Source organism: Vulpes lagopus, chromosome 23 (assembly GCF_018345385.1).
Source record: "Vulpes lagopus strain Blue_001 chromosome 23, ASM1834538v1, whole genome shotgun sequence".
Taxonomy (NCBI): domain Eukaryota; kingdom Metazoa; phylum Chordata; class Mammalia; order Carnivora; family Canidae; genus Vulpes; species Vulpes lagopus.
The window spans coordinates 16,423,639-16,442,935 of record NC_054846.1 but is presented as its reverse complement, the minus strand read 5'-3'; the positions used below and the strand labels follow the sequence as shown (position 1 = coordinate 16,442,935).

The following is a 19,297-nucleotide window of genomic DNA, read 5'->3' as shown; positions in this document are numbered from 1 at the left end:
CTCACACTCCACACCCAGTCTTTCAGCAAGTATTGACAACTCACCATCAAAATATTTACAAGAGAGTATTTTAAGGAAGAAAGAAAGCAAGAAACAAAAAGTTCATCTAAGAATCCTTTTTGAGTTGGTCATCACTACAGGACACTGATCAGATATCAGTATCAGAGAAGCTTTATAGAGTGTCACTGAGACCCTTCTGCCCAGGGAAAGAAAGGAAGAAACATTTATCCATTAGTCTTATCCTCCCTTTCTGATTGCTCATGTGTCAGCGCTGAGCCCATTCCTGTTAGTGTCCCAAGCTAGGAAGGCATCAGGAAAGCCTGGAGAAGGAAGCAGCCTCTAGAGTGGTAGCTGGAATAAGAAGTGAGTTTGAGAGGATTTCAAGTGGGATATGAAAGGTGTTTGCCACAACTCTCAGAACAGACCATGAGCACCTCTTCCCAACTTCTGTAATCAGTGACATAACATTGATAGCTTGAATTGGTTACATCACAGTATTTTCACCATGGAAACAGGCAAAAGCTATAAATCAGGCCTCCTCCCTCTTGCCCACCATAGCTAGTGAGTAAACGTTTGCTAGCACAGCACTGACTACAAGGTTCTGTTTTTCAGATAGCTATAGTTTACCCCTCTCCTGCTCCTTCTCAGAACTGCAGCCACATTTGTTCTTTTTTGCACTTCTTTGAAATCACTTCTGTGAGTCCCTCCTTTGGGCCATTACAAATGGTTTCCCAATCCTAGAACTCCAAGGAGAAGTTAACTTCTTGACCAAGTAATTCCTCCTCATCTTTCATAGCTTAGCTCAATTGTCATTTCCTCTAGAAAGACATTGCTGACCCCCAGTCCAGGTCCCATTCATTTGTCATATACTCTCAACTGCATGTAAGTGATTATTTAATTGTTTCTGCAGGTAGACTACAAGTTCCATGAAGGAGCAAGTCATCAGCATCTTTCTCACTTTTGCATTTCCCATACTGAGTTTGTATATTTACTGAATATCTCAACAAAAATTATTTAATCAACGGCTATTAAAAACACTTTTACTATTTTCCCATCAGTGAAATTGCAGTTGTTTTAAGAGTAATGAAAGAGAGTCCTTATACTTGAAAATGTAGGGAACCATGTTAGGAGGAGAACAAAAGACATTTTTTGGATGGGCATCACTTCCAGCTATAATCCACTGGGCTGGATTCCAGTCACATAGCTCTGCCTAATTGTAAGGGACATGAGAAATGTATATTAGCCAAGTGCCCAAGAAGAAAGGATAAAGTAGTAAGTTTGATAAACATCTAGGCAATCCCTGTCACAGACTGCCCTTTTGGACATCAAATATCTATCCATTCTTATTCCCTGACAAATCACACTCTTCCTCTCCCCAAAGAAGATAACCTAAAGTTGAAGCAAAGTACTACATCCAGCTAAGAGTCCAGGATCTCTGGCTGTTTGCAGTCTTTTCCACCAGGTCCAGGTGTGGCTCACTGTGGTCTGGTAATAATGTGTACCAAACATAAAAAAAATATTTCCACCTTTCCTCAGAAGCATACAACATCCAGGAATAGGGGCAGGTACAGGATAGCTTCAGTAAAAACTCCATTAGTGAAAGGAAAAAAGAGAAGACACACAGCAATCACCAGGCCAAAGAAGTTATAAAATCTGCTGGGGAGTCACTGAGAAGCCCCCTACCCTGGAGATGGGGCAGTTCTTTGAGTATACAGTGATTCTGTTCTGGGAGTACACTCCCTTATCCATTTTGGGGGGCCCCTGGATCCACTCTGGGAAGTGTTTTCCTGGCTTGTTGGCCACATCTTGCTATTATCCTCCTCGGGGACTGTACAGCTTTTGTGGGTCACCTCCAAATAAGGCCACGTATTTTACTCTTGAACATTCAGTTAAATCAAGGTTCATGGTTTCTTCAGCAATAAAAATTCTCTAAAATATTGGGTAGATTTTTTAATCTATTTTCTTCTAATTAATTCTTCATGACAATAACCACATCCCAAGTTCTTTATTTTAAGCATAGTTTTACAATCTCTTTTGTATCTTCACTTCTTTACCCCTTGCCTTAGTCTTTCAATTTAGTGGTAAGTGCCTGGGGGTGATCTGAGATAATGGGCTGGGTTAGGAAGAACATACTCTTAATCTGATTCTTGCTGCAATGATAAATCTTAGGCATTTTCTCAAAACCAAGGACCCAGATACCTGGTATTGCTCTACGCCCTTTCATTTCTGCTTGCAAACCAGCCAATACTTTTGTTAGTTTGTCTCTTTTTTATTATAACTCCCCAAAGGCATCCAAAACCACTATCATACTTCAATAAATGCTGTTTCCCAACTTCATCACCTAGAACAACAAAGCTTAGTAGGTACATGGTGTAGATTCCAACTGGTTGCTGGTGGCAGTTTTACCATTACATAAGATGCATCTCCAACCCTTTAATATGACACATCTGTTTCCATGCTGCCCTCAGTTCTGTCCCCAAGGGTGCTACCTTAATTCAAGTCATCCTTTCTCATATAAATTAGTCCCCTCATTGGTAGACTCTGAGCCTCCAAAAAATCAACATACCTCATCTCTGCTACCAGAAATGTTCTAAAATGCCAATGAGATCACTGCAACTTTTCATTAAAACATCTGGATGAGTCTTATTGTTTTTGGGCTAAAATTCAAAGTTCTCTGATATCTAGTCTCATCTCTAATTACTCTTCAATGCTCATTTCAGTTACATAAAATCATGTTAGCTCCCGCAGATACACCACAATCACTTTCTCAGATATCCATTATCCTAAGAGATTAGACTGTCTAACTACATAGAACCTTTCTTTCTTGAGTAAACTTACTCATCCTTCAAAATGTACCAAAGACTTTAAATCTCTGAAGAATCCATCCCTAATTACTATATCTTTTTTTTAAAGATTTTATTCATTTATTCATTAAAGACCCACAGACAAAGGCAGAGGGAGAAGCAGGCTCCCAAACTCAATCCCAGGACCCCAGGATCACGGCTTGAGCCAAAAGCAGAGCTCAACCACTGCACCACTGAGAGGCCTCCTCTCCCCTTATTACTATATCTGAATTAGGTATCCCTCCTATTGATTCCAAAGCAGTAGAGCTTGTTTTTATTACATTATGGGTCACACTATTTTGTAATTGTCTATTTATCCTTCTTCATCCAACCACATACAAATTACATATGTCAAGTTTGAACTTCTTGAGGGCAAGTAGCATATCTTTTGTCTCTATACATCTCACATAATAAATAAATGCTGGTTGAACAAATGCATGACCCCCAAAATTATGGCATGGCAGTGACCCCCCCAACATCAATCTTCAATCTTCACCTCTCTCTCTCTTAACTGCCGGATCTCCAATTCCAACTTCTTAATGACTGTCTCCCTCTATGTGTCTACTTAGCTGATCTAAAACTGAATTCATTGTCTTTCCCATCCCCTTCTTCACTTGCCTAAAATCCATTTATCCCTCTGACTTCAGATCTCAAAATAATGTTATCTATCTACCCAGTTTTCCAATCTAGAAACTTCAATCTCTTTCTTTAGAAAAATCTTTGCTCAAATGAATTGGTGATAGCTGCGTTAAAAACAGCAGAGTTCTTTTCTGCAGCATATCATAGAATTTTCAATATATTAATGCTCAATATGTATCTCAACCAGGAAATGCACTTTTTAACACTTAAGGAACCAGAGATGCTTTTTGCTGAAGTGACTCCCTCAAAACTAATGTTCAGAAGACTGCATTTTGAGAAATGCTTCTGTAAACCCCTCCCTCACCGTCTCCCAGGCATTCATCCCCACCATTACTCTATGAGCTTTTCATCTTTGTTTCTCCAGCTCCTACGTGGGGTCTACCACAGAGAAGGCACTCATTGGATGAAAAAAAATTCCCATGAAAAAATAACATAACAAGAAATAACAAAAAAGGAATAATGGAGATGAAGTTATGAAGGCTTAAACAGAAATGTGTCTTAAAAGGCATTTATTTCAGCCACTAGTCTCAGGAAAAGAATATCATTTTATGTAAATAGACTTCCAGGTTCCATCTTAACCAAGTTCCTGATGGAAAATAAACCTTCACTGTAATTTGTCTTAAAGGAAAATCCCTGGGGTTTGGGGGGAACAGACTCAGAGTTTGCCTACCCTATGTACCCTGCTCAACAATAGAATTCAAATCCATAAACCTCTCACTGCTTTATTAACTGTGAATTACATAGTCTGAGGTTCTTATATTATAAGAAATATCATTCTGTTGGAAGATGTGGCTAGCCAATTTTGTCCTAATAAATTTCTCTTTCCCATTAGTGTACTTTTGTCTTAATTTCGGGTGGCCCCAGAGCTTAGTAACTCTTTTAATCATGCCTCCTCACCTTCCATTACTAAGATTTAAAGTGTGAGCTTTGGTTCCAACAAGGAAATTCCATTAAAAGCACACCTGAAGCAAAAGGTTTTGCCTGTTGGTTTGTTGAACTTCTTTGCTACACTAAACACTTACCTTTTGCAATTATATCCATAGAGTCCTTGAATTTTTCCTTTACGCTAAAAATATATGGCTCCTTGAAAGAAGTTCCCTGTGAGGGCTCCTTAAAATGCTCACTTTTGAACGGGTGTTTGGGAAAACAAATACTTTTGTGTGCTGTCCGAAGTTCTTGAACCATATCAGGTGTTTCCTTTTTTTTAATCATCAAAGGTATGAATTTGCCAGATTTTGGTTTTTGATGTTTATTTTTAAAAACATTTATAGAAGTACCTTGAACTTTATTCTGTGAGTAAAACAAAAATAAATTTGATAAAATTTAATTTAAATATTAATCATATAATAAAATTATATAATACATTTTATTAATAAGTTAATAAAATTACATCCAATAAATGCATTTTACAAAGTACCTTACTATATATTTACTATAAAACACATGGCGGTAAACAGAGTAGATGTTATCCTTTATAGTTCTCCAAAAGCCCTTAACAAGAATGAAGGTATTCCACTTCAAAAAAAAAAAAAAAAAGAAATTCTTCAATAGTAATTTTCTACTCACATGTGATATTTTCAAATGCAGCTTAAAGTCTATTTCAAAAGGAAGTTTTCAAATGGTAGGCATAGAAGAATTTAATAATTTTCAAGCATCTTTTAAGAATTTTCAACTGTCCATAAAATGCTAACTCTCAAACTTCTTTGTTAAATGTAAGAAATTAGAGCTGATATACAGAATTAGGTTCTCAAGAAAAAGATATCAATAATCAGATATGTATTTTAGATCCTTTCAATCACTTAATTCCTTCTTAATTTTGACTACCTTGAATGATAGAAAAATAACTCAGTTCCAGGTCACTGACAGGTAATTATCCAAACAATTTTAATTTTTCTATTCTAGTCATTCTTTTGACCTATAAATAGAGCTATAATTTCCTGCCCTAATCACTCCCCTCCAAAAAAAAGAAAGGTTAGACAAATTCAAATTATTGCCAACTTAAGACACCAATAAGTAGGCTTTAATATGCTAGTACTATGTTTTGCCAAGCAATCAAAGATGGAAGAGTAAAATTCTTTAAAAAGATCAAGGTTCTAAAGTACATCTATCTAACTCTTTAGACTGAAGTTTTCATCCCATGTGCCTACTAGTGAAATCAATATAATTTAAAATTATTTTCAAAAAATAAAAAAATAAAATAAAATTATTTTCAATCGTTTAGAGGAAAAAATTAAAGTGTTAACAATGTTGATTATAAAATTAAAACCATCTATGATCAGTCTCATTATAGAGGACCATTCAAATGAAACATATGTAACAATTATAATCCTTCTCCCCTACACAGCTTTGAAAAATATTTAAAATCATTATCTAAAATTCATTTTAAAAAAAAATGTTCAAAAGGGGATAGTATAGCGTGGCACGCAGGAAGCCATCCTAAGATTCCTTTCCCTCACTTGTCTCCTCAAAGACTCATTTGTCACAATAGCTGATGGTCACCCAAATTTCCCATCTCCTCTGCAGATGCTTTCCTCTAAAATTTCAGCCTGTGCTGACTCTCCTCTTTGCTGACCCATTCCCTTATATTCTTTCTCACCTTCCAAATCTATGCCATTCAGCAAATATTTATTGAGCCAGCCACAAAGCTTGTTGCTGCAGACACAATAGTCAAAAAGAGAGTCACAGCCCTGGGGGACCAATCAGACTAGTGAAGGGCTCTAATGCAAAGTGATATGTAAGGAGATACAAGGAAGCATAACACGCTGGGGGCATGGGAAAGACACAGCTCACAGCATATTTTCTAGTTTAGCTTTATCTAATAGTGTTTAAAGAGGGATATTTATTTGAGATATGTAATTCAAATTTTTCTGTTAAAATTCTTCAAAAGAAAACATTAAAATTGGATTAAATGTACAAATTAAATATGCATGTAATTAAATAATATGTATAGCTATAAAATCTTATGTTTCAATGCAATCTAAAATCCATTTTTATAGCTAGTAAAGATTTCATTTTCTCTTCTATTCACAATCTATTAGGGCTCATGCAACCATTTGAAACAATCATTGTCATATACAAAAATAGTTATTAGTTTCCTAAAAAATAAGTTAGATAAATGCAAAGCATTAACCTCATTTATTTTCTCATAATGTTGGGCAATGAGAGTTTTTGCTTCTTGAAAAAAATCTTGTCTGGTGATCTCTAATATAGGACCTAAGAGATAAACACAAAATGTTTTATTTTTTAATGTGGTTAGTATAATTTCTTAATCACAAATGGCAAAACTATGAGATTAAAATTTGGCAGTGATGAATTTTGCAGGACATTATAAAAGGTAAGTGTTACAAGTAGATGTTAATGGATGCAAAAGAAGTTCATGTTATGCTCCTTCAGTGTAATATTTTACTTTAAGACACATCAGCCTGAAACAGTGAGAGTGCTAATGTAGATTATGCTTATTTATTAAAGTCTAGGGGAACCAAATAAAGTACACAAAATCAAAATCCCATTTACCTCTTAAAGTTCTTTAAATGTTACTATACAGAAGATATAACATGACTTGAGCACAAAAATGAACAAATCTAAGTGTGTTTTATATACCTGATGACTAATTCACATGGCTGTACATTTATTTCTTTATGAATATTTACCTTAAAACTGGTTGTTAAACTTATAACTGCAAAATAAACTCAATAGGTTCCTTCGGTAGGAATAGCTTTGAAATAAAAAATACATGCTTACAAGTAGGTAACATTATATTAATTCTTATCTCATTTATATTTTCTTAAGATTCTTATTCTTTTTATCCAGAGCCACATATAAAATTCTATAGCATAGACTATATCATTCTCATTTACTCTTGTCTAGGTTTTTCTCCTCAAGTATTTCATTATTAGTTGATTCTGACATTTATAGTGTTCTTTGCTTCCTCTCCTTAACCTGGATTCAGTAAAATTTAAATATATTACTAAATTATTTATTCAAATTGGCTTTTCAGTTTGGCCAGTATGCCAATAACTCTATCTCCTTTAATATTAATATTTAATATTTAATATTCTAAGGATCAAGATTTTCTCTCTTCTTTTCACCTTCTCAAATTTTAAGCAATTAAAAATTTTGTCTTGGGTGTCTGGGTAGCTCAGTCAGTGAGGTGTCTGCCTTCAGCTCAGGTCATTATTTCAGGGTCCTGGGATCAAGTCCCGCATTGGACTCCCTGCCCAGCAAAGAGTCTGCTTGTCCCTCACCCTCAGCTCCTCCTCATCCCTGCTCATGCTCTCTTTCTCACTCTCAAATAAATAAATAAAATCTTAAAAAATTAAAAATAAAAATAAATAAATAATCTTAAAAAAATAAAAATAAGTTAAAAATTCATCTTCATGGAAATCAAAACCATAATGAGATACTGTCTTAGTCCATTTGGGCTGCTATAACAAAACACCACAGGCTGGGGACTTAGAAACAGACATTTATTTCTCACAGTTCTGGAGGCTGGAAGTGCAGGATCCGGACACCAGCATGGCCAGATGATGGCCCTGTCTCAGGTCCCAGACATCTAGTTGTATCCTCACATGGTAGAAGGGACTAGGGAACTCTCTGGGACCCTCCTATAAGAGGACTAATCCCTTTGATAAGGGTCCCAGTCTTATGACCTACTCATCTCCCAAAGGCCCTACCTCCTAATACCATCACCTTTGGGGTTTGGAATTTCAACATTCCAATTTGGGAGGGGACACCCAAACATTCAGATTCTCATAGCAGATACCATCACATACCCACCAGAATGGCTAAAATTTAAAACACTGATAACACCCAATATTGATGACAGTGTGGAGCAATTGGAACACTCACATGTCACTGGTAGAAATGCAAAACAAGATAATCGGTTTGGAAAAATTATAGCAACTTCTTAAAAAATTAATAGACACCTATCCTGTGATCTAGCAGTCCCACTCCTAGTAATTATCAAAGAGAATGAAACATACATTTATAAAAGAGTTGTACAGAAATGCTCATAGAAGCTTTATGCATAATAGTTCTAAATTGGAAATAGCCAAGATGTGTATCAACAAGAGAAGAGCAAACTAACTGTGGTATATTCACAAATGAAATACCACTCACCAATAAAAAAGAATCAAGCTACTGACATACACAACATGGATGAATTTTAAAATTATTATACAAAGCAAGCATCCTTACAGACACAAACATCAACATAATACTTTATGCTTCCACTTATATGAAGTTCTAGTGCAAACACAGCTAATATATTGGAGATAGAAAAGAAAAGTGATTTTTCTGGTCAGGGATGGTATAGATGAGTGAGAAGGGACATGAAGGAAATTTCTGGAGTAATGATAATGTTCCATATTTTGATGCACAGTGGTTCACACAGCATATATAATTATCATTAGTCAGTGAATATATACCTAAGATTTTGGCATTTTGTTGCCATACATTTTATATCAATAGAAGAAAAGTACAAACATGAATTTTGACTAATGATATGCATATTGATGGATACATAGGAAATAAGTCAAATACAGTAAAATATTCATGGTAAGAACTGGGTGGTAGGTCTGTGGGTGTTAATTTAAAATTCTGTCCAGCTTGCTGTATCTTTGAAATTTTCATAACAAAATACTGGGGACAAGTTCTCTCTTCATTCCTTCACAAAATTTCCACTGGCTTTTCTCCATGTAGACTCGGGAGTCACAAGCAGCTGTTACTTTGGGGCTATGCCATCCTGAAGACTGAAGCCTGGGGAACACCCTGGCAAAAAAGGAGAGATAACTAACTGGACTCTAGCCCCCCTACCCCCCGCCATCCCTTAAAATGCTGGATTAGGAGAAAAAGCTCTACTAAGATGTTCCATCACTGGGCACTGGAATTGCTGCTCTGCAATCATTCTGGAAAAAAAAAAAAAAACACCTTTTCTTGCTCCCAAGCTTCTTCCTTCCTTCCACTCTTACCTATGGGAAGTATGAAAGTCATTGACAAACCCAAATCTCCCTGTCCGCCCACACTTGCCACTATTTCTCCCCACATTCAGAGCTATCTACATATTTCTAAGGATATAGATTGGTAGATTTTTTTCTTCCCTCTAATAAAAAAATACTTGTCAAGATTTCATGCACGTGCTTCAAGAAGTATACATGTTCCTTGTATAGATCAGAGCACAAAGTCACACGTCAATCATAAAATGGTTCATATAAATGTCACGACTCAGAGCCATATGATGCACGGTCCTCACATGGAAGAGACAGGAGTTCAGGAATTAAAACTGTCTCCTTCATCAGATTTCAACTAAATTCTAAATCTACTTTGAGGGGCTTCTAACCAGACCATGTACTCCCCAGAGAAAAAGCAGTAATGTACTCTGAGGTGTGATGCCAAAATCTCTCCACTGTTTCTTCCTCTCATGACAATCTTTCCTTCTTTGATTCCCTTCTTCTGACTACTTCCCTTGGAATTACTTATACTTACAGTATTGCCCTGTGTCATACACATGATAAACAATACAACTTACTCATATATGAAATGATTAAGTCACTGGTTTTTGGTGAAAATGTAGCTTTATAAAAACTACCATGTCTTCATTCCAAATGATCTAGTCTTCATTTATAGGCAAAGCTCTGACACGAAGAGGGCCTGAATACCTTCCAAAGTCAGCCGTGCTGGAAGCCCACACAGGAGCTGGTCTCCCAAGCTGCTTCCTGCATTTTTTTTACATATCTGCTGCTTTTCCTAATGCCACGTACTTACTCCTTGTGAGTACTGGAAACTCCTCTGAGATTTGCCTGGTCACTCTAGTGAAATACTTGCATTTCATCACCACTTTCTGCTATGGACTGAAGAGACATATTCTCCCAAAATTCATACGTTGAAACCTAATGCCCGGTATGATGGTATTAGGAAGAGGGTTTTTTGGAAAGTGATTAGGTCATAAGGGCTCCACCCTCATGCCCTGTTAAAGAAGCCTCCAGAGAGCTAGACAGTCCCTTCTACCCTGTGAACCTACAGTAAGAAGACATCCATCAGTGAGGAATCAGGCCTCACCAGACACCAAATCTACTGGCACAATTATCTTGCACTTCTCAGTCTCCAGACCTGTGAGAAATAGATTTCTTTTGCTTATAAGCCACTAAGATTATGACATTTTGTTACAGCAGCCCAAGCAGTTCAAGCTGCCAATCCTGGGCCCTCACTATAATTTAGTGGGCTGAAAAAGTTGTTCTGATTTCCCCTTCTTTAACTGGCCTTAGAGGAATTAAATTCCCAAGACAGCATTTTACTTCTATCTGGGCTCTTGGATGACCAGTGTGTCTGATTTTCCCCATCACCAAGAGCCACCTGTCGTTGTGAACTGCAGGAGCTGGTATACACTCTGACAATCATAACGGCCCTCTTGGAACCAGAAAGTTTCTGACTCCTCTAGGGACTACCACAGTGAACCTACACAGTCAGGCTGTGAAGTTCTTGAATAGGACAAGGCCTGGGATTGTTCTTCAAAGGGCAGAGAAAGGCAGCCACCACCAGAAGAGAGCAATTTCTTACAGATCCTAAAATGGCTCCAACTGAAGGCATGTTGACACGCTGACTCCAAGTTGGCATTTAAACCCAACCTTCACTGGCATTTAAGATGCTGAGGCAGCTGTTCTGATTTTCTCCTGTAACTAAAAATTAGCCTTTGAACCAAAAAGTTAAATTCTCAAGGTTGCACAAGAAAATTCATATCTCAGTGCCTTAGGAAAGGCAAATGGCTGATGCCAGTTTGTCCCAGAAAAGAAAAAAAAGGCAAAGATAATGTGCGTTATTTTTATAATTTGAATTGAATATATATATATATATATATATATATTCAACAAAAGAGTCAAGAGTTAGGAGAAATTAAACAACTTTGATGTTAAAAATCCATCCAGTTAATCTTTGAGGTTTCTGTTTCTTTGTTCATGATAAGCATACAAGCATGCAGCTTTTAGACATTTGAGTGCACACTGGAACTTCAATTATTAAGAAGTTGTCAAGGTCTGCTCCTTCTCTTAAAAAATCTATAATTAAGGCTTTATTGATTTGTAAATATGTATCCATAGCATGTAGAATGACTTTTAAGAGCCCTCATTCCTGAGTCACACTGTTTTGGTCTTGAATTACAATTTCCTCATGAATCTTATTTTATTGTCTTAAGCCTTCATTTTCTTATTTGTAAAATGAGGATAATAATAACAGTATATCTTGCACAGAGTTGTGAGGATTCAATTGGACTTAGTTACAAAGCACTTAGCACAGCGCCTGGCACATAAAAAGCTTTCAATAAATATGAGCAATTATTACTGCAGTTATTGTATTATTACTATCATTGAGCTAAACTTTTCTCTAACCATGTTTATATAATTAATCTCATTAGTCAATCTTCATTTCTTCAGTAGCACAAAGATAAATTTCAACTTTCTAAATTGTTTTGAATAAATCTGGTCTTATTATAGTTCTTTTTATCCAAAACTAATTAATTAATAGATTTGCAAATAATAAAATTTCATTATACTTTGGATTCTTCAAGTGACTAAACCCCCCAAAGCAATAAAAAATCATTAAAAGCAACAACAACTATTTTATGATAAAGTTCATGAAGAGATTGAAATACTTATACTACTTACATAAAACATGAGTGCAAATATTAACATTTCCTTCGGGAAAGATAATGAATTTCTAATGCCAAACAATTTCACTAGCCTAAAATATTTTCTTACATTTGTTTTATATTTTTAAGAAAATACTCTTCGTATATCATCAGTTTAATGGTATTATGATTGGTAGTTCATAAAACTTCAGGTTTCTCTTAATCCTTTAGAGGATCTGTGTAATTGTTCTAGTAAATCTCTGAAGTGAAGACACCAGAAGAAGACCTAATTATGGAAGCTATAACAAGGAATAAGCCATTGGCTATTTCTTGATTATATCACTGAGCAAATTTTCTCTTCCCTAGAAAGACCTTGGGACTTACAAACATGTATTTTTAATAACCCTAACAAAAATAACTGGCCTTACTAAGAGGCTTTCTATCCTTCCTACAAACAGGCTGCATTCTTCAGAGACCTCACAAAAATTTACTAAGGAGTTATCCCGAACAAAAATGTACGGCTACACTGCTAAGGCCTTCTTTGCCTATACAGTCAAAGTAAGTGCCTGTGTGTTTGATTTCACAGGTGTTAGAAAATCCATACCTCAGACTCAATGAGATTTAGTTTAGTATATGTTCATTAAGCACCTACTAAGTCCCAGATGCTAAAGGTGCTGAACTTGGTGCCAATTTGGTGCTAAATGTGCTGAAATAAATAGGGCATTAGGTCTCCCTACCTTCCAGGTACTTAGAGCCCAATGCCAGGAAAACAATTGTAAATAAATGCTGTGACATTCAGCATGATGCATACGCTACGACAGAGGCCAACGTAAGTCACCAAAACCCTCTACTGTCAGCCCACTAATGCATGAATTTCCCCTTAAAGATATGACTTTGCATTGTATTATTAGAGATAAGGTTTAAAACAGAAATATCCAAAGAAAATAAAACTGAATCAAATCCAGACTAAGGTAGTGGTTTTAAAACTGTGCTTCATCAATTTCATGTGCATTCAGGGCTCTTCCTTCTTTCAATCAGAATAGCTCAGACCTGTTTTGTTCTGTTTAACATATTTGAGATCTTCCTAAATTTTGTAGGAAATACTCCTTGGGGGGATCCCTGGGTGGCTCAGCAGTTTAGCGCCTGTCTTCGGCCCAGGGCATGATCCTGGAGACCCGGGATTGAGTCCCACATCGGGCTCCCTGCATGGAGCCTGCTTCTCCCTCTGCCTGTGTCTCTGCCTCTCTCTCTCTCTCTCTCTCTCTCTGTCTCTCTCTCTCTTTCTCTGTGTCTCTCATGAATTAATAAATAAAATCTTAAAAAAAAAAAAAGGAAATACTCTTTGGCTAAAAATAACAAACACACAGCAAATCATTAAAAAGCAAATTAACAAAGGATTGAATATTACTGTCTGTGCTGAAAGATCTCCTTCTAAAAGTAGGTTCAGAGGAAGGGCAGGGTTAGGTTAGGAGAGGGGAGAAGCTTGGGGATGAGGTGCAGAAGAGGGAAGCTGGAAGATGGTTTAATTCATTCCAGGGCAAAGAGTGGTGGAAACTAGGAAGTGAAGGGAAGCCCTTGAAGAGAAATCTCAACTAAAATAGTTTATACTCAATTTCATTACATATAAGTGAGAAAAATATAATTTGTCTAATTTCTTTTCAAAAAGTTCAAAAACCAAGTGAAACCCAAATTCCAAGTGGCATATGGCCCTCATCTCCTAAAACCTATATTCAACCATCTGATCATTCCACACAACACATTCTTCATTAAGATCCAACTCTTTAGTTCCAAGGTAACAGCATTCTGTTGAGTTGTCTCTTCCAGTTTTCCTCACTTCCCCACTTTCTTTATTCCTTCTTTAGAAAAGTCGTTTATTGCCTTTGTAACAGTAAGTGATTAATAGGTTTCCTACCTACCTCAGGGAGATTTTACCGTGCAGCTCCCCTCAAAAAAAAAAAAAAAAAACCACATCTCTCTCTATGTTAATCTTCCTCAGAGCGGGATTTGGTTGCTAAGGAGACACAGAGGAATTCTCAGCTCTCAATATCAAGTCTTCAAATATAATTTACGTAATTGTGGGCATGACCCAAAGGCAAAATGGAACTAGAGAACATTCCTCCTCCACTTTATGGATCTTCTTCCCTTTCTGCCCTTTCCATCTAAAAATGTGCTGTGTTATCCAAATAGAGAGTTACAGTAATCCACGTGGAGTCTAGAATAGATGCCTGCTGGACTGTACCATATACTTCCTGGGGTCACAAGAGCCAAGGGAAAGCTGCTTAACCAGAAATCCCAACCCTCTATGCAGCACTCTATGCTTCTCAATCAGGCTATCAAAGCCTAAATTCAAGATTACCTGAAGGGTTGCCAAGTCTAGATCAGCTCTGTAAGAAATACAATGTGAGCCACATACGTAATTTAAAATTTTCTAGTAGTCATATGTTTTAAAACTGAAAAGAGATGAAGTTAATTTTAATAACACATAGTAACCAATTGCTATAGATTTTATTTAAACTATATCCAAATATTATCATTTCAACATTAACCAATATTAAAAACTAATGAGATAATTTTCAAAATCTTGTGTGTATTTTGCATTTATACACCTCTCAATTCAGATGCTGGCCTTTAATCAAAAATACTCGATCTGTATTTAGATTTTCTATACTATCCACTTGCAAAAATATATTCACATACTCAAGTTGCTCCAAATGTGGTTAAAAGTTTTCCAATAACTGAATTATCAGTTTTTGTATTGAAATTAAAATGAATTAAAATTAAATGGTTCTTTAGTTTCACTGGTAACACTCCAAGCACTGAATAGCCATATGTGGCTAGTAGATACCATATTGGACAGGACACTAAATTAAAAGTTGCTATAGATATCTCAAAAGTTAGTTATATTTAAATAAAAGGAATGAGATGAATTCTTACAAGGTACACCAATAACAGTAGTGTTCCTAAGATTAATAATTAAAAGTTTCCTCAAAGCTGTTGGATTATCACGCATCATGCACTGAGTCATCACGGAAGTGTGATACTCACATTCTGCTTTATCAGACATAGCCTCTGCAGCAATCAAGATGGGAAGTTAGGGTGATCTTCTTTTTTGAAAGTTGGGCTCCAAGTCCCTAAACACAATTACATTAAATAATGTATTGATGGTAAATATTTATTTTTAGCTTTTTCACTCACTCAGAAAAAAAAATTGGATGAATTATTAACACTTTTTATACATCTCTCTTCTCCTCTAAAATCTTCAATGCCTGCCTCTCCAAAAGAGACTAATAACAACAGCCACCACTGAATGGGGCTCTCTGTAGTTTACCAAGTGTTTGTATACATATTACATTACTGGTTCTGAACAACCTGACAGGAACTATTTACCAAATGTGGAAACCACATAAATAAATAAATAAAAGAAAAGAAAAGAAAAAGAAAAGGGATCCCTGGGTGGCGCAGTGGTTTAGCGCCTGCCTTTGGCCCAGGGCGCGATCCTGGAGACCCGGGATCGAATCCCACATCGGGCTCCCGGTGCATGGAGCCTGCTTCTCCCTCTGCCTATGTCTCTACCTCTCTCTTTCTCTCTGTGTGACTATCATAAATAAAAAAATAAAAAAATAAAAAAAACAAATGTGGAAACCAGAACTCAGAGATGTGAAACAGCTTGTCAGTGTAAGATGTTATTTAGTGTCATATACAGAACTCAAATCCACATATTTGGGTGCAAGTCCCTAGGCAGGTCCCTCTGATTTCTTACTATTTTCCAAATAATATCCAGTTAATACTGGGCACATACCTTACACATCTTTGCCTTGAACTTAGACACTTGAGTTTAGGTTGATGCTAGCCTCCTACTCAGACTGCCCTGTTTTCAAACTTTTTTTTTTTTTTTTAACATATGTCCTACCCATCCTTATAGCATAGGTTCAAATCCTACCTCCTTCATGATCACCCCGGCCTCTAGGGATCTGTTCTTGTAAGCACAGTAGTTATGTTGTCCATGCCTCTCACTTGAAATTTATCATATACTTCTGTGTGAGGAGCTAAAAAACAGAGTGATAGATATAAACAGAAGTCCTATATTCCCAATTAAACTTCAAGTGCCTTGAAAACCAAACTATACTTCACACCAGGGGCTCTTCAACCCTGAATGTCTATTAGAATTGCCTGGGTGGGAAATGATTAAAAATATATCAGTCTAGAGTGGGATGGAGGCATCTGCATTTTTTAGCCTTCCCCAAAGATTCAAACGTTCAGCTGGAAGAGCAAACTCCTGCCTTTTGCCTTGACTTTCAGGGTTCCCAGCTCAGTGCATCACATTCTGGAGATGCTCAATAAAGGACTGATTAATGTGTTTATTGAGCTGAGCCCTTATTCCTACATTTGAAATTATCATTACTTCCAAAGGATTATCCAAAATGCATCAAATGTTGCCTCTACAGCCAGGGAGTCAGTTACACCGGTGCATACTACTGTGTGCTCACATTGCTTTATAATTAGAAATAGCAATATTAAATGCTTTACAGAGCCTTATGGAGCCTCTTGTTCTAAAAGTCTAGGTATAATTTCAGTTAGCTGACTAGAGCATCAAACTGTGGTGAAGTATTCAAGACCTGTTAAATAATTTGGGGCTTATTTGAGATAATCCACAAGCCACCATGGCCCTATGGAAGTCATGACTCTATAGCCACATGCTATTAGATAAAAGGCTACAACACTTTTCCTCAGCTTCTGACCAGAGGGGGAAAAATATTATAGTTACTGTTTTAAAATAACAAATCTGGAACATCCAAAAATGATTAATTCTCAAATTGTCAGCATTATACCATGGGCAAGAGCACAGACCATGTACCTCATCTCCCTAGTTCTACAAATGAACTGGGACAAATTAAAATACTGCACCTCTCCCTTAGCAATTAACAATCAGAACTCATCTTCTAGTCTGGCTTAATTACTGTCTTCTTTCCATTTAAATATAAAAAGAAAATAAAGGTGTTTTGTGCTCTGTCATTTTCTTGTTTTAATCTCCATAGAAATGGACTCTTCTCTGGGGCGTTTGGCTCCTCCACCTTAATTCAGTGTGCCAGGAGTGTCAGCCTGCATTAAATTGGCTGGCAAGCAAGACATCCCACAGCCCTTTTAATGCACAAAACTAGCCAAGCATCCTAAGGGGTGCTGGCATGATAATGCCCCTGCAAACCCGAGTGATAAGGGATGCTGAGATAGGAGGTGGGGGTGGAAGAGGCCCTGGAGGATGGACTTGCCTAAAGATAAGCAGCACACTGACATGGAATATCAGCAGATAGGGCCCCTCTCCACTTTCATCCCAAGGAGATAGTTAAGAAATGCTGAGTCCCTCCTAATACATGATCAATTAATAAGTATAAATCTAATATCTGGGTTGTACAAGGGTTGTAAGCCATCTATTTTGGAAGAAAAGGCAAATACATAAGTCAAAATTTTAAATAAAATACAAACAACTATATACCAGATGTCAAAGGAAGTTTACGAGCTAAGGTACCTGGCTGGCTTAATCAATAGAGCATCCAACTCTTGATCTTGGGATTGTGAGTTTAAGCCCCATGATGGGTTTAAAGATTTAAATTTAAAAAAAAGAAAGTCTATGAGCTCTGTAAATAAGTGATATAAACCCATAAGTGCCATGAGTTCAAATGAAGATGGGATCCCTGAAGGCTGAAGGTTGAGAAAACGACCTAAGAAAAGTGTTGAAGGGAGACTGAGCAGGATGGAAGGGTGGGTGAGGGATAATAGTGATATTCTGAACAACTGGTTTAGCACAGGCATCAACTAGTTAGAACTGGGTGCTGGGCAGCACACCTATATGGTACTGAATATCAGTCCTCAGCAGGTCAGATTGGCTGATGTCAGAGAAACAGAGAGAAGCAAGTGCGAGGTGAGAATGCACATGGTTTGGGAGACAGCAAGTATAGCTCTGTTTGATTTAAGCAGGGGGTTGGATTATACACTGTTGAAATAGGCAACAAACCGTTTTAATATGTGGAAGCAGGCACTGACATAAGTAGTGTTCTGGAATGTGACTTCTGAAAGGAAGGGCTTTGTTTTCTTCCCTTCTATAGTCCCAGCACCTTAAAAAAGGACCTGACATATACAAGGATTTCAAAATCTGTTTGTAAAATGAGTAATTAACGGCAACAGCAGGCTGGACAGGGATGCCCTAGCTTCCCATGTCTTCTCAGGCACATCCTCCCTTTCTCCTCCAGTAGACGCAACTCAAGGATCTTGTATTGGGTTAACAGGAATGCTAAGGGTTTCTAATTCCATTACTATATGGATAAAAAAGCAAACAAAAGTGGAAAGAGTATTTCCCTTCCTTATCTCTTTAGCTTGTCCTTCCAAAGCAGATGACTGATAAGATTTTATCATGGTAACTAAGGATTCTGGTGACAAAATAGCTGCCCAATGGTATGCAGCAGAACTTGGGCATGTCATGATCCACAGATCTAGACAGGCAGTTTTAACAGTTGATAGAAAGGTGAATCAGAGAAATTCTCCTAATCTTCAATCAAAAGATATTTCCTTCCCATTTCTCCATGTCTACCCAGTTGGTCAAGACATAAAATGTTGAGTCCTCCTATATTTTACCTACTACCTCCAATCCATCAAGTCTTCAACATTTTTTAAATATTTATTTATTTATCTATCTATCTATTTGAGAGCAAGAGAATAAACAGAGGAGGAGGGGCAGAGGGAGAAAGAGAGAGAGAGAGAGAGAGAAAGGGAAGCAGGCTCCCTGTTGAACAGGAAGCCAACGAAAGGTTTGATCCCATGACTTGAGCCGAAGGCAGACACTTAGCTAACTGAGCCACTCAGGCGCCCCAAGTCTTCTACATCTTAACTTCAAAATACTTCTGCTTCTCCTCATTTTCCCTCTCCCAGTCACAATCATTTAGTTCTTGGAATGCTGAAACAGCCTCCTAACTGCTCTATTGATTCCTACTCTTATCCTATTCCAATTCCTTCGCCACAAAGCAGGAGTTATCTTCTTAAATGTGTATCTGAGCATATCATTTCCTTTCCATGACTTCCAAACACATGTAGGATAAAACCTAGCTCCTTGCCTTGGGCTTTTCTCTCTCTTGCAACCGCGTAAATATGGATGAAAAATATAGGACTGATATCCCACAGCTCCACTGAGAACTGAGCCAAGGGGCTT

At 37.1% G+C, this 19,297-nt stretch overlaps 1 protein-coding gene across 1 annotated transcript in view; it reads right to left on the bottom strand.

Moving 5' to 3' along the window:
• Positions 1-15,178, bottom strand: part of IQCM (IQ motif containing M) — a gene marked incomplete at its 5' end in the record, with an annotated part of 343,549 nt that extends 328,371 nt beyond the window's left edge. Inside the window, 3 exons of the mRNA XM_041738752.1 lie at positions 4,505-4,772; positions 6,613-6,695; positions 15,145-15,178. Coding sequence (XP_041594686.1) covers positions 4,505-4,772; positions 6,613-6,695; positions 15,145-15,178 — 385 coding nt within the window. The remainder of the gene's footprint in view (positions 1-4,504; positions 4,773-6,612; positions 6,696-15,144) is intronic.
• Between the last annotated feature and the right edge of the window lie 4,119 nt (positions 15,179-19,297).